General features: G+C 36.3%; 2 protein-coding genes across 2 annotated transcripts; one reads left to right on the top strand and one right to left on the bottom strand.

Annotated features, from left to right (window-relative positions):
• Positions 1-633: 633 nt before the first annotated feature.
• Positions 634-1,659, top strand: LOC110616672. The gene has a single exon (XM_021759119.2). It carries the CDS (start codon positions 634-636, stop codon positions 1,657-1,659), a length of 1,026 nt encoding a protein of 341 aa, XP_021614811.2.
• Positions 1,660-6,589: 4,930 nt separating this feature from the next.
• On the bottom strand, positions 6,590-7,495 carry LOC110616458 (VQ motif-containing protein 8, chloroplastic). The gene has a single exon (XM_021758818.2). The coding sequence runs from the start codon at positions 7,387-7,389 to the stop codon at positions 6,793-6,795; it is 597 nt and encodes a 198-aa protein (XP_021614510.1). The 5' UTR covers positions 7,390-7,495; the 3' UTR covers positions 6,590-6,792.
• Between the last annotated feature and the right edge of the window lie 11,397 nt (positions 7,496-18,892).

Here is an 18,892-nt window from a genome sequence, read left to right on the forward strand (position 1 = left end):
ATTTAATTCGATTTTGTACCACAAATATTAATTTTGTGGCATTGTTTGTGAATCACAAACTCAAAAACAGACGGTGTTGGTGAAAAGTGGAGAGTGGGAACCACACACTATCATAGAGCATCAGCATCTTGTCTTGGCATCCAAACTAAACTCCAACCATATTCGCTGTCATCGCACGGCTCTCTCTCACAGCCACTCGTTCCCAGTTTTTGTCTGTCCCGCCACCTTCTTCTTTTCTTTCAACTTCATCACATTACCATTTGCTGACTCACCGCTCCCTATCTTCTTCTTCTTTTTCCAAATACCTAGCTACTTTTCTCTGACGTGGCTCTTTAATCCATACTCCATCACCAATCTTTGTTTGCCACATCAGCTCCAAAAACTCTGTCTCTGCTCTTTATTGTTTTTTTTTAATAGTTTTCCAGAGAATAATTCCCTGTTTTTGCCTTTATAAACCCCACCTTCTGCCCTTTGCAAAACCTCCTTTTTCCGAAGTCTTCATATTTTTCCATTCGTTTTCGCTCACTCCAGATTTTCATTTCCTTACAATTTCTTATCGCTGATTCCCCGCAGGCTTTATTGGTTTTGTCTGTGATTTGACGGAGATCCCCTGTTTGCTTTTGTTGTACTCTCATGGAGATTCCTGTGATCAATCGAATAGGCGATTTCGAAGCTGGCATAACCTCTCTGCAAAACCCATCTTTTCTTTCTCAGATTTTTGCTTTATCTGGGGTCGAAAAGATTCACCTGGCTTCCAGTTTTTGGAAATGGGGAGCTCTGGTTCTTGCTCTGCTCGCCTCTTTTTCCACCATAATCAATAGAATTAAGATTCTCATCCTTCGAATCCAAAACCATTTTTTAATCTCTTCCCAACCTTCTCTCATCACCGACGAAGATTACGACTACGGCAGCGAAACAGACACGTCTTGTTCGTCGCTATCGGAAGAAGACGACAACGACGACGGAGAGGAAGAAGAAGAAGATGAACATACATCATCGTCTTCGCAGAGATGGAGGTCCATTGATGAAGATTTTAGAGTCAGAGGTTCCGATTATTACGCCGATGATCAGTTGCATAATCATAATTTAAGGAGACGTAGAAACAGTAGCCTTGAAGACCTCTTTTCATCATGGTCTGAGTTCACAAATGGCAGTAACGTAGTGAAGCTCTGGGACAACTTAGGCTTAGGATTTGGATTAAACCTTGACCACGAATCAAGAAATTGCATTTCAGTTTACGATATGAATAAGTCGCTCAATGTATTCTCCATTTTTGGTGAGAAAAGCGACATTCCGGCCGTTTCCATGTCGTCTTCCTCGCCTGCGGTGATAGTCTCCGCCGATACAAATGTGTCCGGACACATTTTGAGGGTGTGGGACACGCGGGTTGGGAGTCGGATCCCAGAAATAATGGCGGAGTGGCGTCCAAGGTTGGGAAAATTTGTCGGAATAAGTGCCGGCGGCAGGAAGAAGTTTTACGTCAGAGATGACGTCACCGGGAGACTAAAGGTGGGTGACATGAGAAAAGTGAGCTCACCGTTAATAAATGCGGCAGAACCCGACGTGGATACGTGGTGGGATGCTGACGCCGTCATTGTCGCTGAAGAAGAGTCTGTTGACGAGCTGCGCGGTGGTGACTCGGTGTTACGACGCGGTTGAGAGTCTTGAGTCGTAGCTGTTTGGCCGTGGAAACGGCGAAACAGTCATGAAAAAAAAAATGTAAATATTTATTTATTAGGTAATAAATAATAAAAAAGCAAATTAATTAAATAATTTCTTTACGTTTTGGTATTAGTTTCTTTTAGATTGTGATCAACAGAAATCTTTGCTTCTAGTAAAATCTGGTGGTTGGAAAAAAAGTTACAACTCGTGACGCGCGAGACTAAAATACTTTATTAACGCAAAACAATAATTCTCGCTTAAAAATTTCATGTTCGCCTTAAAACTAAATTATTAAATACTTTATCTATTTATTTGTATTTATTATTTAAATTTGCATACAATATTAAAATAACAATGATATCACAAAAATTATAACAAAATGAATTTTTATTTTATTTAATTATTTTAATATTAATAAATTCTTTTATTAATAACTTTTTAAGAAAGGTTTTTAAAAGATTATAGAAATAGTTATAATTTACAGTGGAGATAAAGAGTATTAAGAAAAAATTAATTAATATTCATACTATTTTAAAAATTAATATATGGAAATAAAAGTATACTGAGAAATAGTATATTTATATTATTTTAATATTTTTATTAAAAAATGTTGGTTAAATAACCGAAACGATAACAAAGAAAAAATAATTGAAGCTTAAAAAGTATAATAAATTGACTTTTATTTTAATATTTTTGATATTAAATAAAACTATATCTAAATATTCATTTGAGTTGTTCCATTCAAGTGTGAACATACATGGTCAATGTCCACGGTTGAAACATTATTTATCTTTTTTATAATGAAATACTATAATTCACTTAAAATAAAAAAAATAAACTAAATTAAATTAATAATTTTCGCAATTTCCTTTTTTTTTTTAAATTTGATTCAACTATTTCGGTCAACAATTGAAATAATCAAAACCATAAAATAAAAAAGTTGTTTATTATTATTATTATTATTATTATTATTATTTTACCGTAGACCCAACTCCACCAAGCGATTTGGCTACTAAAGCCATTTGCCATGTTTTTATAACAACGCCGAGACTGCGGATTGCACTTTAAGTTACAGGCTGGAATTTAAAAATTAAATTAAAATGAATTAAAATTTTTACTTAATTTCAATTTAATTATTGTTAGTTAATAAATTTATTTTTACAGTTCAATTTGATCTGGAAATAAGATTGAAGGCTAACCCTAATAATTGAAAGAAAAGTAATGGGAAGATTAGATTATAATTATAGGGAGAAGAGTGGAAAAAAGAATACGTCACGTAAGTGCATAGGTGTTTACGTGTAATAATGCCCCAGTCCAAACAGCTGTTATGGAAAGGATAAACCAACAAAGTTGGATTTTGTTGTCGTTTTGGCGATTTGAATTTCCCATTCACGAGACTTGCACGTTTTATAATTTCTCTATTACTTGTCAATTAATATGCATGTACCTCCTTTCTTGCCAGGTGTACAACAACCAAAAAAAAGTTAATCTAAATTTAGCTTTAAAGAAAAATTAATTAATAAAAAAAATTAAAATTAAATAAAAAATTAAATTATTTTAAATATTTTTATATTTTTAAATTTTAAATTGTCATTTTCTTTCCGTGGATATGTGGTTTACTAAATTGTCATTTTTTTCACATTTCATTCATGAGTTCTTTTAAATACAATTATAAAGGAATTTAGTTTGAACATTTAAAAAATTATTATTATTTTTAAATAAAGCTTTTAATCAAACTTTAAAAAAAATTATACTATTTAAAAATAATAATTATATTTATATCATATTTCACATTATTTTTATCGTGAAATTGATCATTCGATTTATTTTTTTGAAAATATTTTATTTTTTAATAAATCAATTTAATATAAATAAATTAATACGTAAACGAAAAAAATAATTAAAAATTATTGGGTATTAAGAATAAGTGATATTAGTATAATTAGGTGATATAGTGGGAGTGAGCAGCTAATATTAATTAATAAAGATGGTTTTGATTTCTAGGTTTGAAGGAAAAGGAAAAGAATAAAAGTGGTAGTTGATAAGAATAATACGATATGCCCAATCAAAATAGTTGTTGGCCACTTGCTCCAATCTTTATTCTAGTGCCGTTTTCCCAATTATTTTTAAGCTGTCTGTAACTGCGGTTGGATAAAACGGGAATTCTTAGATATATTAATCTAATTTAGTTATAGTAATACAAAAATAATAAAATAAAAATTTTAATTTCCTTTTTCAATAAATTTTAAAATGGTATTTTTCTTTTTTTTTTTAAATGGAGTTTAGAATTACATTAACATGTTTCACGAAAATTAATATTTTAAACTTTTAATTAACAGCTACTACAAAGATTATAAATATAATATGTGGCATTTTATAATTATTTTGTGATTATTTTTAATGTAATTCTTGTGTCTCGTAATTTTTATTTATTTTTTATTTTTAGGTAATAATAATATGTAAATTGATTATTATAATTATATTTAATTTTATTTTATATCTAAAATAACATTACATTCATTATTATTTTTTTAAACAAATTTTTAATTTTTTTAATATGTAATAAAATTTAATATTCAAAATTAATATAATTAAAAAATTACTTTATAATTATATCTATTTTAAATATATTAAATTTTATTAAATGTTAAAAATTAATTTAAAATTTTTTTAAAAATAAAATAAAATTAAATAGAATTATAATAATTAATTTATATTTTATTATAGTTTAAAAAATATAAATAATAATTTTAAAATAACAAATAAAAAAATACATAAAAATTATGTGAAAAAATATAAAATTTATTCATGGGTTCAAACTAATATAAGCCACGATATAATTGAATTAGTGCTATATATATATAATTCTAAAAAATAATAATTATTTAATAAGTTGTTGCACCTAATTAAGGTGAATTATGGAGCCTTGCAAGTCATAGTTATCTGGCTTTCTAATCCGTCCAGAAAATAATTTAATTTAATTATTGATATTAGATTCTTCAATTTATTTTGCCCATTTCAGTATTCAGATTCCATTACATTAATGATGGAAAGGATATAACCATTAATTTAATAATTTGAGTATTGTGGGTTTCATGTTATATTTACGAGTCATTTATCGTGATTGATAATATGAATTTTAATGGGTAAATAAAAATAAAAAATTTTGATCATCAAAAAATTTCATTCATTTCTTGATGGTATTAATTGATATCTGAAATTTAAAAAATATTAAAATTCAGAATGTATTTTAATAAATTTAATTTTCATTTTCCTCACATCATTTATTATCTTTTTTTATTTTTTAATAATGCACAACCACCATTTTATAATTGTGTTATTCTGCGACAGTCACGTTAACAGTACATATAGATGTACGATATCTTTTTCTCTTTGGTCAGACCATTATTTAATTTTTTTTTACCATTTAAATACGATTCCAAATATTACAGAATCTATTTTACCATTAAAAAAAATAAAAAATTGAGATCAAAATTCTAAATTCCACATGAAACTAAAAACTGCAAATTGAGTTCTAGAACTTATATCCGGTCTTTTTAACTTGGACTTCGCTAAAATTGGAATGCTTGGAGTATGACCGTCGTTAAGTAAATTTTCATATTAGCCCTAGCTAGAAATAAGGTTTAAAACAAAAATATTTTCTAAAATGATTTTTTTTTTTAAATCTTTGACCAGGATGTCCTTTGAATTTTTATTGGGCATGGGCCTAGCGATACACAGACTACTCATTCCAAATGGTCAGTCTCAGAGTATGTTTGGGCTGAGAGTTGCATCTGCCTAAACAGTAACCACTTTAGAGTCGACAAATTATACACTATGAGACTAATTAAAATTCTAAAATTAATATGACAATCCAACAGGATGAAGCCAATTGACTACAAATTTTTTGCATGACAAATTAATAATACAGTTAGTAGTGTTCTTCCGAGTCATTGGGATTTTCATTTTGGTTGATTTGTATTAATTCTCACAAATTAATTAATACTGCTTGCAAATGAATCGTTTGATGCATGTTTTTGTTTGGCATGAGAGATTTAGAGTCTGTTTGATATTACTGTTAGAATTATTATTGAGAAAAATATTTTTTTTTTAAATACAATTTAAAAACATTAAAAATTATTTAAAATTATTTTTGATATAATTTAATTATAAAAACACTAAAACTTTTTTTAAAAAGCTTTTAAATTTAATATCAAACAGACTTTTAATATGGTTTTAGGGTTTGATGATCCTAAAATAAAAGGAGGAAAGCCTAACACAAAATCTGCGAGAAAATAAAGAACATACTGAAGGGTCGCCCTACTGAGTTGAGCATGTCGCACGCAAACCATCGTTAACCATCGATAACCTATCAAAGGATTTACGAGAAAACAACAACTAAGGCTAACAGAGACAGGACAAAAGCACCCAAGTCATAGAGAGGGAACCCGTAATAGTTCAAGGTGTTAGGCCCTTCCACATTTTACTCACGCCTTGTTTTGACTTTCAAGAATTGCAAATTCTTACGTGTATTCGATTCACCATTAATCCAATAGATTTTGAAATGGATTCTAGCTATTCGTTTCTTTGGGGGATGAACCCACTTATTTGTGCTTAGAGATGCATTGATCTATGACAAGTATTTTAATTGTAGCATGGACATATCTTTTGGAGGCTGCTAGTTATCTAACACTATACTTGGTATATTGAGGTTAATTAGCTTATCTATATATAACACTAAATTTTTATGAAGTATATAACATAAGAGTATATTATTAGCTCTGATACCATCATAAATTTGTATAAGAACTAACTCATCTCATAAATTAGTTTGAGGAGAGCAGTGTTTAAAACTCTTATAAGAGATAATTATAAAGTTCAACTTATCATATGCCATACCAATTTTCAAAACTACGTGGATCCAATGGCCAAAGAATAAATTGAATTAATTAATTAACATAAGACTTACATTATTAGATGGTTGCATGCCCATCTCTCTTAATTTGCATATCGAGAAAAGGAAGACTCAAGATCAAACAACATAAAAGAACCAAACCTCCTAGGGTCAATACAGTTGTTGAATACTTCATTAGTGACTTCGATCCTCATTTCCCATTAGATCAGTTGATGTCAATATTCAGGTAGCCCTTTCATGAACTTCAAAACAGATGGAGATATGGAATCCGCCATGCTTGAAGATGCATAAGCCGAATCAGTTCTACGTGCAGGCCTAGGGGAGCAAAAGAAATCCACCGAATTTGGAGTGAAAAGTGGAATATCAGCCAAGTAACGATTTTTGGGTGCTTTAAGAATGGACTCCTTATCATCAGTACTAACAGCGGCCTTTAAATCCTTACTATTATTATTAGTAACGTTAACGCCGCCGCTCTCTTGGCCTTGTTGGGTTGGCTTTATGGTTTCATCATAGCTGGAGCTGGAAAGACCCGTGAGTTTTTGCACCAAAGCCATGAAATCCCTGGCTTCCGTGTGAATAACCTTAGGCGAATAAGTGTAGATAATAACTGGATGGTTTCGTTGCAGCTGCTTGGCTCCTGCTTCACCACCAACAGGGGCTACTACAGAAGTGGATGTTGATGAAGAATTGGAAGCTTCCGTAGAAGAAGACAGCTTGTGGATGAGGTGGGAATCTTTGTTGATCTTCAATGGAGAAGGACGGAGACTATTGAGAATGTTATTTTGGTGTTGCTGAAACTTTGCTGGGCTCATTATGGGAGTTGAATTATAGCAAAACAAGAAGATAGAAGAGGGGATATATGCACAGAAACTTCAGACGCAAGCGAGAAACAAGATTCAGTTTTCAAGAATAAGGAAATGTCTGCTACTATAAATAAATGGATAGAAGAAGAGAAAGAGATATGAACAGTAGCCAGCGATTCTGACCGTTGACATAAATTTAAATATAAGGGCTTAGCGGAAAGCCCTCGTGAGGCGGTCGCTTCCCTTCTTCCATCTTTATAATGGCTATTTTTTAGACATATCCTGGTTGGCTTTGTCGGCTGCCTCTCTTCAACAAAAATTTCAAGGTTGTGCAGCGTTAGTTTCGTAGCAGTATATGTATATGGTTCAACTCTGCTCTTCCCTTCCACTGCAATAAAACTGCGTACTTGAACATTGTATTTTAGTATTTTTAATTATCAGATATTTAAATTTTAATCCTCATTTAATAAATATCTGAATTTTAAAAATTACTATTTTAAACATTTAAATTAAAAAAACATTATTTTAAATATTTTAATTAAAAAAAATTACTTTTAAATATAACTTTAAAACTATAATTTAAAAAAATATTTTTAAATATAACTTTAAAACAATAGATTTAATCATAAAATTAAAAAATTATTTTAAAAAATAATTTTAAAATAATAAATTTTAATTTATAAAATTATGTTTAAAAATAATATTTTTTAAAATAATTAATAATATTATGAGATTTAGAGAATAGAGTGTACGGTATAATCTTAGATGGATAAGATGGATAGAAAGAAATTCTTTCTTTTTATTTATTTCATTTTGTCTAGTGGCGTCTAACGGCCTCCCTGTTACAGTGACATCTGTCTCTGTCATTCAAATTTGTACGTACGGGCATGTTAGAACCATCTCCATACTAGGCGGTCATTTAATTCTTCCGACGCGCATGCAAGTAGGGCTGCGAAGTGACTGAGCCTGCTATCTTTCGTCATGTCACATCACCAGGCTAAATTTCTTCCGCTAGACTTGGACTCGCGGGTAATCCAGCCTGCCCCCGTGTCTGGATAAGCGCTTGAGATGCTGGATCGATCAGCCTAAAGGATTTCGTGGGTTTTGGACTAGCGCTGTTTTTTTAGTCCGATTTTACTCAGAGTGTATGAGATTCGGCGGTTATCAATTAAAATTAAAATATTTGATAAATAAAAATATTAAAATATAAATATCAAAGGATGTATTACAAATAGAAGGGTATCTAATTATTAAATTAGATGTTTAATATGAAAATTTATGCAAAATATTCAAGGTGTGTATAATGAAAACAAAAATATAAATCTAAATATAAGGAATACAAAAATTTAAATATAAATATTTATCTAATAGTGTTTAAACTTATTTTCGTGTGAAATAACATATAATAGCTGCATGTGAATTGTAGACTTCTATATATAAAATTTTTAAATTATAAATATTCTCATTTCATCACTAGCATACTAAGGAAAACACATAATTATATTAGGAATTTGGTATTTATCAATTAATTTTAATTAGAAACCAAACCTAAAACTCATAATTTTGAAAATGACTTGATTACTTAGTTAGCAATTATTATTTTTTACACAGCACGTGCCTGAATTTGCGAAAGGAAAACTCCAGCTCTGGAATTATTCAAAGTCATAGTCAAAGTTTCAAATGTAAAAGTAAAACCAACTCAGATAATTACGCTGCAGAATTTTAATTTTCGGAAATTGTAGCTTCAACTTTTACTATTCAACTTAATTATTATGGTAAGATAAAAGTAGTTTATTCAATATTCAAGTGTTGTAAAATTCAAGTAAAAAATCAGAATTACAAAGAAAATTATTTTACTTTATTCTATTTTTTTTACCATTACAAAGTTTGGAGACAATTTCAATATCACCTAAGCAAAAATCTGTTGGTTTTAAATAGTTATTTTTATAAATTAGATTTTAATTCATACATAATCTTTGATATTATTTCTTTTAATCACATCTTAGATCTTCTCATCCATTATTTATTTCCTACTTTATTACACTTTTATACTAAATAATTATTTATTTATTGATTGATTAAGTTTAGAATGACGGAAGGCATGAGAACTTGATCCATGTTTTTTAATGCCTTTGACAAAAAAAAAAAAAAAAAAAAATTCCTGGAGGGGAACGGAGACTCTTCTTTGAATATCCAATTATTAAACAAAGCGAATAATTTATTATTAAAAAGTAAAAACTAAAATAGACAGTTAGGATCAAAAAGTTGTTGCCCATCATTCATATTATTTGTATTGATTTGATTTTGCTCAATAAAATCATGTTTATTTATTTTAAAAAATTCCTAATTTAATAAAGAATTTCTTAAAAAATATGGAAAACTGAATATAAATAAATATATTCTGAAAAAGAATTAATAAATTCATACATTTTTTTTTTCTAAAAAAGAAATGTCAAAAGAATTATCTAACCTAGATTTCTCTCTCTCTATCCTCTTCAAATTAACTTCTCCTTCCCCTGTGTAAAATTCTATTGATTTTTCCATTACCCTCGATTCACCCTTCCCAATACTGCCATAATTCAAAATCTGAAAAACTTCCTTAAACTTCAGTACCATCGCATGATCGTTAAGCTCCGTTCATAAAAATTCAGCAATCAGATTTTATTTTTAGGATTTAAATTCTAGTAGGAAGCCACAATTAGGGTTTAACAAGGCCTTTTTTTCACTTATAAATTCATTTTTTAAAATTTTATACAACCATGTTACTTTTTCTAGTCTCAATTCATAACAACATTTTTCTTAAAGATTTTTTTTTTTTATAACATGTCATTTTTAATGAGTGGTACACATAAAGAAGGCTTGGGAATAGTAAGGATTACGGCATGGAAAATGCCATATGGTAAAGAAACTTCAACATAATGCACCCTTTTCTATTGTCTTTCTTTCTTTTTTTTTTTTTTTAATTTTTTTAGTCGCCTTTGTTCAAATGAAAAATGATAATGGAAAAAAGTTTTTGATAAAAAAGGCCCAAGGTATATGGCAGCCAGGAGAGAGTTTATGTCATATATTCAATTCATTCATATGTATTTTCGTGGCTAGCATTTTGGTACCAAATCAATTATGCACTATTTTTTGGGTAAGTCGTTGGAAATTTTTTTAATTACTATATTATTTAATTAAAAAAAATTTCATATACTAATCCAACAGCTTTTTTAATAATACATGCATGTTATGTTATTGAAAATTATTTATCTGAATTATAAAATCAACCTAAAAAGAAAAAGACTCATTCTCAAAAAAAAAATTAAAATAAAATACAAAGTCAATTTATATCCAAAAGCCAAAAGCCAAAAAGCAAAGAAAGGTTCTCCAAACCGAAACCAAATAATGAATGGGCCTGAGTTTAAGATTAATTGATCTCTCTCTACATAAGCAGATTTGTTTTTAGCGTTTGACAAGTATTTTAAAGGAAAATTCCAAGTTAATTTTGTTTTTAACAAAGTAAAGGGAAGGAAATAATAAGAGAAAGAATTATTATATATTGTTCTTGGGTACAAAGCAGAAATCAATAAGAAAGGAAGATAATTACAAAATTAATTTCAATTTAAAATTGTGCTGACAAGCTAATTATAGGGAGATTTTATGCTTTCAATCCATAATATGATTTACATTAATATCCCCGATTAATCTCTATGAGCTGCTAGTTCCTAATGGTGATGAAACTATGAAAATTCTGTCTTCGATTGATAAATGTTATGCTCTTAATTCCTCAATCTACTGTAAATATTATTGGAAGTTGTTACTTAACTCTTCTATACGAACTTATTGTTTGAACTTGTTTTCGTTAGTTCTTTTCTCTTTAACTCGTTTCGCCATTTCTTATGTTTAAGTGTTGACCTTATTTTTTGCCTCAAAAATACGATCCAATCATACAGTAAATCTATTAACATGCATAAACTCATGCCACACATGACATCGTAATTAACCTATAAAAGTCTCATAAGAAATATTAGTAATAACCAAGTTAGATCCAAATAATAGTTAATATAACAAGTCATTCAGAATACAACACAGTATGAATCAACAGGTGTGCCAATAGCACTTAACCCCTAAGACTTGAACTGCCTTTACCCATCTCCTTGACACAACGCAATCCTATTCCACTTGTAGTGAAGTTTGACGAATCCTCCTATGAAAGTGGTGTCCCCACTTTCAAAAGAACTCACTCAGCACTTTCAAAAGAACTCACTTAGCACTTTCTTCCTTTTTTGCACATCTACAGTTCCCCCCCTTCGTAAGCTCAGGCATTATGCATACTCTATCTCTTTTTTTCTACCTAAGAATGTAATTTATCCAAATGCCTACAAAAAGATGCACACTACATATAAGATATCTGTAACGACCCGAAAATCGGACCGCTACCGGCGCTAGGATTCGGGTCGACTTAAGGCCGCCGGGACCCGTAGCAAGCCTAACATGCATCCTGTGAACCTGCTTAATCCCATACATGATCAACAACATACATAAAAATTAAAAACTTTTCTTTCCATTCATACACCAACTCAACCTGTGCATGCACTATAACATAATCATAACAGTGATCCCTCTGTGGGATCTCATCAGTGCCCCCCCAATGGATGACATAACATATGCTGAGTTGGTTTACAAAAACATCATAAAGATCTCTAAGATCATGTATTAAAAGGGATAGCAACAATCTATGGTCAAGCACACCTCTAACATCCATAAACATCATTACATATCTATACTGTACTTTTACATTACATCGTTCTACGATTTGTCATGTCCACATTCTATCTATTACATACACAAGCTTTACTCTAACCGACCTCACATTACATCGTTCTACGATTTGTCATGTCCACATTCTATCTATTACATAAACAAGCTTTACTCTAACCGACCTCCTCTTCTATCCTGTACCTGCGAGTCTGGGGGTAAAAGGGAGAGGGGTGAGCTAAAAGCCCAGTGAGTAGAACCATAGAACATATTATCAAACATGCTCCAATGAAATGCATCATAACTCAGACAATTCACATAAGGGTTGGGTGAACTTGTCACCAATTAGTCCAAGCTAACTCTGTGCCAGGCCGTAGCATGGGGTCCTGGTCTTCCTGTCATAACATACATTACTTACCATTACCCCAGGGCCTCCTCTGGGCTCCTGGTCTTCGAGTCCCATAACCGTGCCAGGCCGTAGAATGGGGTCCTGGTCTTTCCTTACTCTGTGCCAGGCCGTAGAATGGGGTCCTGGTCTTCCTGTCATGGACTAATTGGGTCATCCAATATTCACCCACATCAACAACAATCGATGCAATGCGGCATATTCGTGAAAACTAATGCAATCATCCTATTGCATAATCATGATGCATGAAACATGATAAAACAATTAATTTCTCAATTTAAAAGATTAAGTTTATTTCCACTCACCTCTGGCTGACTCTGACAACACCGAAGCAGCTGAACTCACTGTTGGAGTCCTCGGTTCCTCGGGTCCGAACCTACACAGGTAGACTCAAATGAGGGACCAAACACACCTGAACATAACTATAAACTACTCCCCAAAAACCCCCTAAAACATCATGAAATAACCATAGAAAAACATGCAAAGGAGGCCTGGACAGGGCACCTTTCGGAGGCAGGTTCGGCGGCCGAAAGTCCCTCCAGAGCCGAAAGTCAGGCAGGTTCGGCGGTACTTTCGGCGGCCGAAACTCCCAGACAGAGACGAAACTCATGCATGTTCGGCGGCACTTTCGGCGGCCGAAACTGCCAGACAGAGACGAAAGTCTCCTTTCGGGGGCAAGCTTCGGCAGCCGAAAGGCTGCCTCCCCAGCCATGTTCGGCGGCCGAAAGTCCTTCGGCTGCCGAACCTGGTTTCTGCCAAAGGGCAGAAACTTGGCTCCCTTTGCACATTTCGCCTCCAAACCTTTCCAACATGCATCAAACCTATTCTACAACACACAAACACCAGCATACATGTTCCTAGGGGCCTCAAACCATCATAAACCCCATCTACAACATATCAAGCATCCACATTGCTCAAGAACATACATTTATACCCATAAACATAACCATAACCTAAACATGCATTCTACCCCATAGATCTACTTAAAACTTACTTTAAACATGCAATGAGCTTAAGATCGGCTCTTACCTCTTGAAGATCGAGAGAGAGACGACCTAAACTCGAAGTTGGGAGAGATTGGGTTCTTGAACCTCCAAGCTCCAAAACTTTGCTCAAAAGCTCAAATCTTCAAAACAAAGTTAAAACAAATGAAAATCTTGAAAGATCTAGAGGAAAGACGTCAAGGATGGGTGAGGGACGGCGGAGACTCATCTTGGCCGAAAATGGGGAAAAAGCTCGCCCGTTTTCGGCTAAGGGACCCTTTTATAGTGGCTGGCCAGACCACGTTCGGGGGCCGAATGTGCCTCCGCATGCATGCCATGTTCGGCGGCCGAACTTGAGGTTCGGCGGCCGAACCTGGACTTCCCTCACTTATGCTTTCAGGGGCCTAAAGCACACCCGCAACGCATGCATGTTTGGCGGCCGAACTTGAGGTTCGGCGGCCGAACCTGAGTTTTCCTCTAATGCTATTTTCATGCAAAAACTCATTTCCCTTCATGCTTAAAACATAAAATACATTAAAACATTTTATAAAAACATAGTTCTACCCTTCTAGAGGTCTCCGACACCCGAAATTCCACCGGACGGTAGGAATTCCGATACCGGAGTCTAGCCGGGTATTACATTCTCTCCCCTTAAGAACATTCGTCCCCGAATGTTCCCCAACTAGTACATGCATAAAGTCATCACAACATACACATAAAACACATAGAGACTAACCTTAAAAGAGATGAGGATATTGCCGGAGCATAGACTCCCGTGTCTCCCAAGTGCACTCTTCCAGATTGTGGTGGTTCCAAAGGACCTTCACCATCGGGATTTCCTTGTTCCTTAGCTTCCTGATTTGAGTGTCCAGAATCCGTACCGGCTGCTCAACATAGGTGAGATCCTCTTGGATCTCCACATCAGGCTCACTAAGAACCTTGCCCGGATCTGACACGAACTTTCTCAACATAGAAACATGGAAAACCGGATGGATTCTCTCCATTGAAGCAGGTAAATCCAGCTTGTACGATACATTCCCAATCTTTTGCAAAACTTCAAAGGGTCCGATGTACCGCGGAGCCAGCTTACCTTTCTTCCCGAACCGAACCACTCCTTTCATTGGAAACACCTTGAGCAATACCAGATCCCCCTCCTGAAACTCCACTTGCCTTCTGCGGATGTCTGCATAACTCTTCTGTCTGCTTGCAGCCGTCTTGATTCTTTCTCTGATTAAGGGTACCACCCTGCTGGTGATCTCTACTAGCTCAGGCCCTGCTAAGGCCTTTTCTCCAACTTCCTCCCAGCAAACAGGTGATCTGCACTTCCTTCCATATAAAGCTTCATATGGAGCCATCCCGATGCTAGCATGATGGCTGTTATTGTAGGCAAACTCCACCAAAGGTAGATGCTGCCTCCAAGAACCTCCAAAGTCCAGCACACACATTCTTAGCATATCCTCTATGGTCTGGATGGTCCTCTCTGACTGTCCGTCTGTCTGTGAATGGAAGGCAGTACTGAAATCCAACCTGGTACCCATGGCATCCTGCAGACTCCGCCAAAACCTGGAGGTGAACTGGGGTCCTCTATCTGACACTATAGAAACAGGAACCCCATGCAGTCTGACTATCTCATCAACATACACCTGCGCCAACTTGTCCACAGAATAGCCACTCCTGACAGGGATGAAGTGAGCAGATTTGGTGAGTCTGTCCACAATCACCCATATGGAGTCCAATCTGTTGGACGTCGCCGGTAACCCCACTACGAAGTCCATAGCTATATTCTCCCATTTCCATTCTGGAATAGGTAGCGGGTTAAGCATTCCAGCCGGCTTCTGATGTTCCAGCTTCACCCTCTGACACACTTCGCAGGCTGACACAAATTGTGCCACTTCTCTCTTCATAGCTGGCCACCAATAAACCTTTCTTAGATCTTGATACATCTTGGTGGCTCCGGGGTGAATGCTGTATCTTGCATTATGAGCCTCTCTCATAATGTCTCCTTTTAGCCCTATGTCATCTGGTACACATAAACGACTTCCATAGCGGAGGATCCCCTTGTTGTCGAATCTGAACTCGCTGTCTTTGCCTGACTGAACAGTCCTGGCAATCTTCACTAACTCTGGGTCCTCATGCTGTTTCTGAGCCACTTGCTCCAGAAACACAGGTGTCACTTTCATCTGAGCAACTAAAGCACCTGTACCAGACAACTCCAACTGTAGACCTTCCTCAATGAGCTTGTAAAACTCCTTCACCACTGGTCTCCTCTCTGCCGTGATGTGGGATAGACTGCCTAGTGACTTCCGGCTTAGGGCGTCTGCCACGACATTCGCCTTACCCGGATGATACTGAATCTTGCAATCATAGTCACTCAGCAGCTCTACCCATCTCCTTTGTCTCAAATTCAAATCTCTTTGACTCAGGATGTACTGCAGGCTTTTATGATCTGTGAAGATCTCACATTTAACACCGTAAAGGTAATGCCTCCACATCTTGAGTGCAAAGATAACTGCTGCCATTTCCAGGTCATGTGTGGGGTAATTCAACTCATGCTTCTTTAGCTGCCTAGAAGCATAAGCAATCACCCTTTCATTCTGCATAAGCACACAACCCAGTCCCACTCGGGATGCATCACAGAAAACCGTAAAGTTCTCATCACTAGATGGCAGAGCTAACACTGGTGCTGAAGTCAACCTCTTCTTAAGCTCTTCCAAACTTTCTTTGCACTGGTCGGTCCACACAAACTTCTGATTCTTCCTGGTTAACCTGGTCAGAGGAGCTGCAATTTTTGAGAAGTCCTGGACGAACCTCCTGTAGTAACCTGCCAAACCCAAGAAACTTCTAATCTCTGTCACTGAAGTGGGTCTAGGCCAGTTAGCCACAGCTTCTACCTTCTTGGGGTCTACCTCTATACCATTTTCTGACACCACATGCCCCAAGAACGAAATGCTCCTCAGCCAGAAATCACACTTGGAGAACTTGGCATACAAGCCATGTTCCCTCAAGGTCTGTAGAACCAACCTCAGATGATGGGCATGCTCCTCTGCATTTCTGGAATACACTAAGATATCATCTATGAAGACAATAACGAAGTGATCCAGGTACTGGCTAAACACTCTGTTCATGAGATCCATGAATGCTGCAGGGGCGTTGGTTAACCCGAACGGCATCACAAGGAACTCAAAATGCCCATATCTGGTCCTGAAAGCTGTCTTTGGCACATCTTCTTCCCTGATCCTCAACTGATGATACCCGGACCTCAGATCTATTTTGGAGAAACAACCCGCTCCTGCTAGCTGGTCGAATAGATCGTCGATCCTTGGCAATGGGTACTTGTTCTTGGTAGTGACTTTGTTCAACTGCCTGTAGTCGATACAAAGCCTAAGGGATCCATCCTTCTTTTTCACAAACAAAACTGGAGCACCCCAGGGTGAGGTACTCGGTCGGATGAAGCCCTTGTCTACCAGCTCCTGTAACTGCTCCTTTAACTCCTTCAATTCTGCTGGCGCCATCCTGTAGGGAGGGATAGAGATCGGTCGGGTTCCAGGCATCAGTTCTATCTCGAACTCTATCTCCCTAGCAGGTGGTAAACCTGGCAGCTCGTCTGGGAACACATCTAAGAACTCTCTAACCACTGGCACCGAGGCGGGCTCTCTAACCTTACTGCTAAGCTCTCTCACATGAGCCAAATACCCCTGACATCCCCTCCTGAGCAACCTACGAGCCTGAAGAGCTGATATCAGACCTCTAGGTGTACCCCTCCTGTCTCCTCTGAAGACAACCTCAGACCCATCCTAACCTCTGAACCTGACTACCTTGTCCCTGCAGTCCAAGGTAGCACCATGGGTAGATAGCCAGTCCATCCCTAGAATGACGTCAAAATCTGTCAAATCTAGAACCACTAGGTCGGCGGACAAGCATCTTCCCTCAACAAACACAGGACTACACTGGCAGACTGACTCTGCCACTGATGGATCACACTTGGGTCCACTGACCCAGAGACGACACTCTAACCCAGAAGTCATCAGACCCAACCTCCCCACGGCTCTCGGAGCGATAAAAGAATGAGATGCACCAGGGTCCATCAAGGCATACACATCTGAACAACCAATGATTAAGTTACCTGCCACCACGGTGTTAGATGCATCTGCCTCCTACTGTGTCATTGTGAAGATCCGTGCTGGAGCTGATGGACCTTCACCTCTGAAACCCGCTGAAGAAGAGGCTGCCCCTCTCCCTCTGCCTCTGCCACTGGCCTGAGTCATGGCTGGAGCTGCTGGCTGCGCTACATTGCCTGAAGTTGTCTGCTGGGACTGAGCCATCGGGACTGCTCTTGGACATTCTCGAGCCATATGCCCCTCCTGACCACATTTGAAACAGGCGTTCGTCCCAAACCGACATACTCCCTTGTGTGGCCTACCACACTTCGCACAAACTGCATTATCCGCACCAGAGCTTGAGCCACTCCCAAATCCCAGACTAGACTTGACTTTGTTCCAGAACTTATTCTTCTTACCCTTGGCTTTACTCCATCTCTTACTGCCTGAAGCTGCTGCACTCAAGGTAGAGGGATCTAACCTTCCCCCACCCGGAGTTTTTGAACCAGAAGACTGTGCCACTGTCTGCTTAACTGTCCCCTGAATGATGGCACTGGCCTCCATTTTCCTGGCCATATCTACTATGGCATGGAAGCTCTCCCTGTCCACGGACTGAATCAAGGAGGAATATCTAGAATGAAGTTTCATGACATACCTCCTTGACCTCTTCGAATCTGTGTCCAGACTCTGCCCAGCAAAAGGCAACAGCTCCAAGAATCTGTCGGTGTACTCCTCTACACTCATATCCTCTGTCTGCCTCAACTGTTCAAACTCTATCATTTTTCAGTTCCCTTGAACTATCGGGAAAAGCCCATCCTGCAAACTCGTTTGCAAACTCTTCCCAAGACAAGCTTTCCACCCTCGGGCTCACATAACTCTTAAACCACTCTCGGGCTTTCTTGCATTTTAATGTGAACCCAGCCATCTGAATGGCTCTACTGTCATCCGCCCCTAACTCCTCTGTAATAGTCTTGACCCTCTCAAGATACACAAACGGGTCATCACCTGACTCAAACTGGGGAGCACCCAGCTTCATGTATTCAGTCATCTTGACCTTGCTCCCACTGGCTGAGCTAGGTCTAGAAGGTTGAGTAACTGGGGCTGCTGGTTCTGTAGGTGGTGGAGGTGGTGCAACATTTTCTGAGGTAGGGTTTGCTGGATTTGGATAGTAAGGTGGGGGTGGATACATTGGGTATTGTGAATATGGTGGGTAGTATGGTGGGTATGGCATCTGTGTGGGATAAGGGGTGAAGCTAGGGTCATCTGATGTACCTCCCATCGAATAC

The sequence above is a fragment of the Manihot esculenta genome, chromosome 6 (genome assembly GCF_001659605.2).
Source record: "Manihot esculenta cultivar AM560-2 chromosome 6, M.esculenta_v8, whole genome shotgun sequence".
Classification (NCBI taxonomy): Eukaryota; Viridiplantae; Streptophyta; class Magnoliopsida; order Malpighiales; family Euphorbiaceae; genus Manihot; species Manihot esculenta.

What these genes read in the sequence shown, in the direction of transcription:
- LOC110616672 (XM_021759119.2), top strand. Translation starts at nt 634, where the DNA reads ATGGAGATTCCTGTGATCAATCGAATAGGCGATTTCGAAGCTGGCATA.
- LOC110616458 (XM_021758818.2), bottom strand. Translation starts at nt 7,389, where the DNA reads ATGAGCCCAGCAAAGTTTCAGCAACACCAAAATAACATTCTCAATAGT.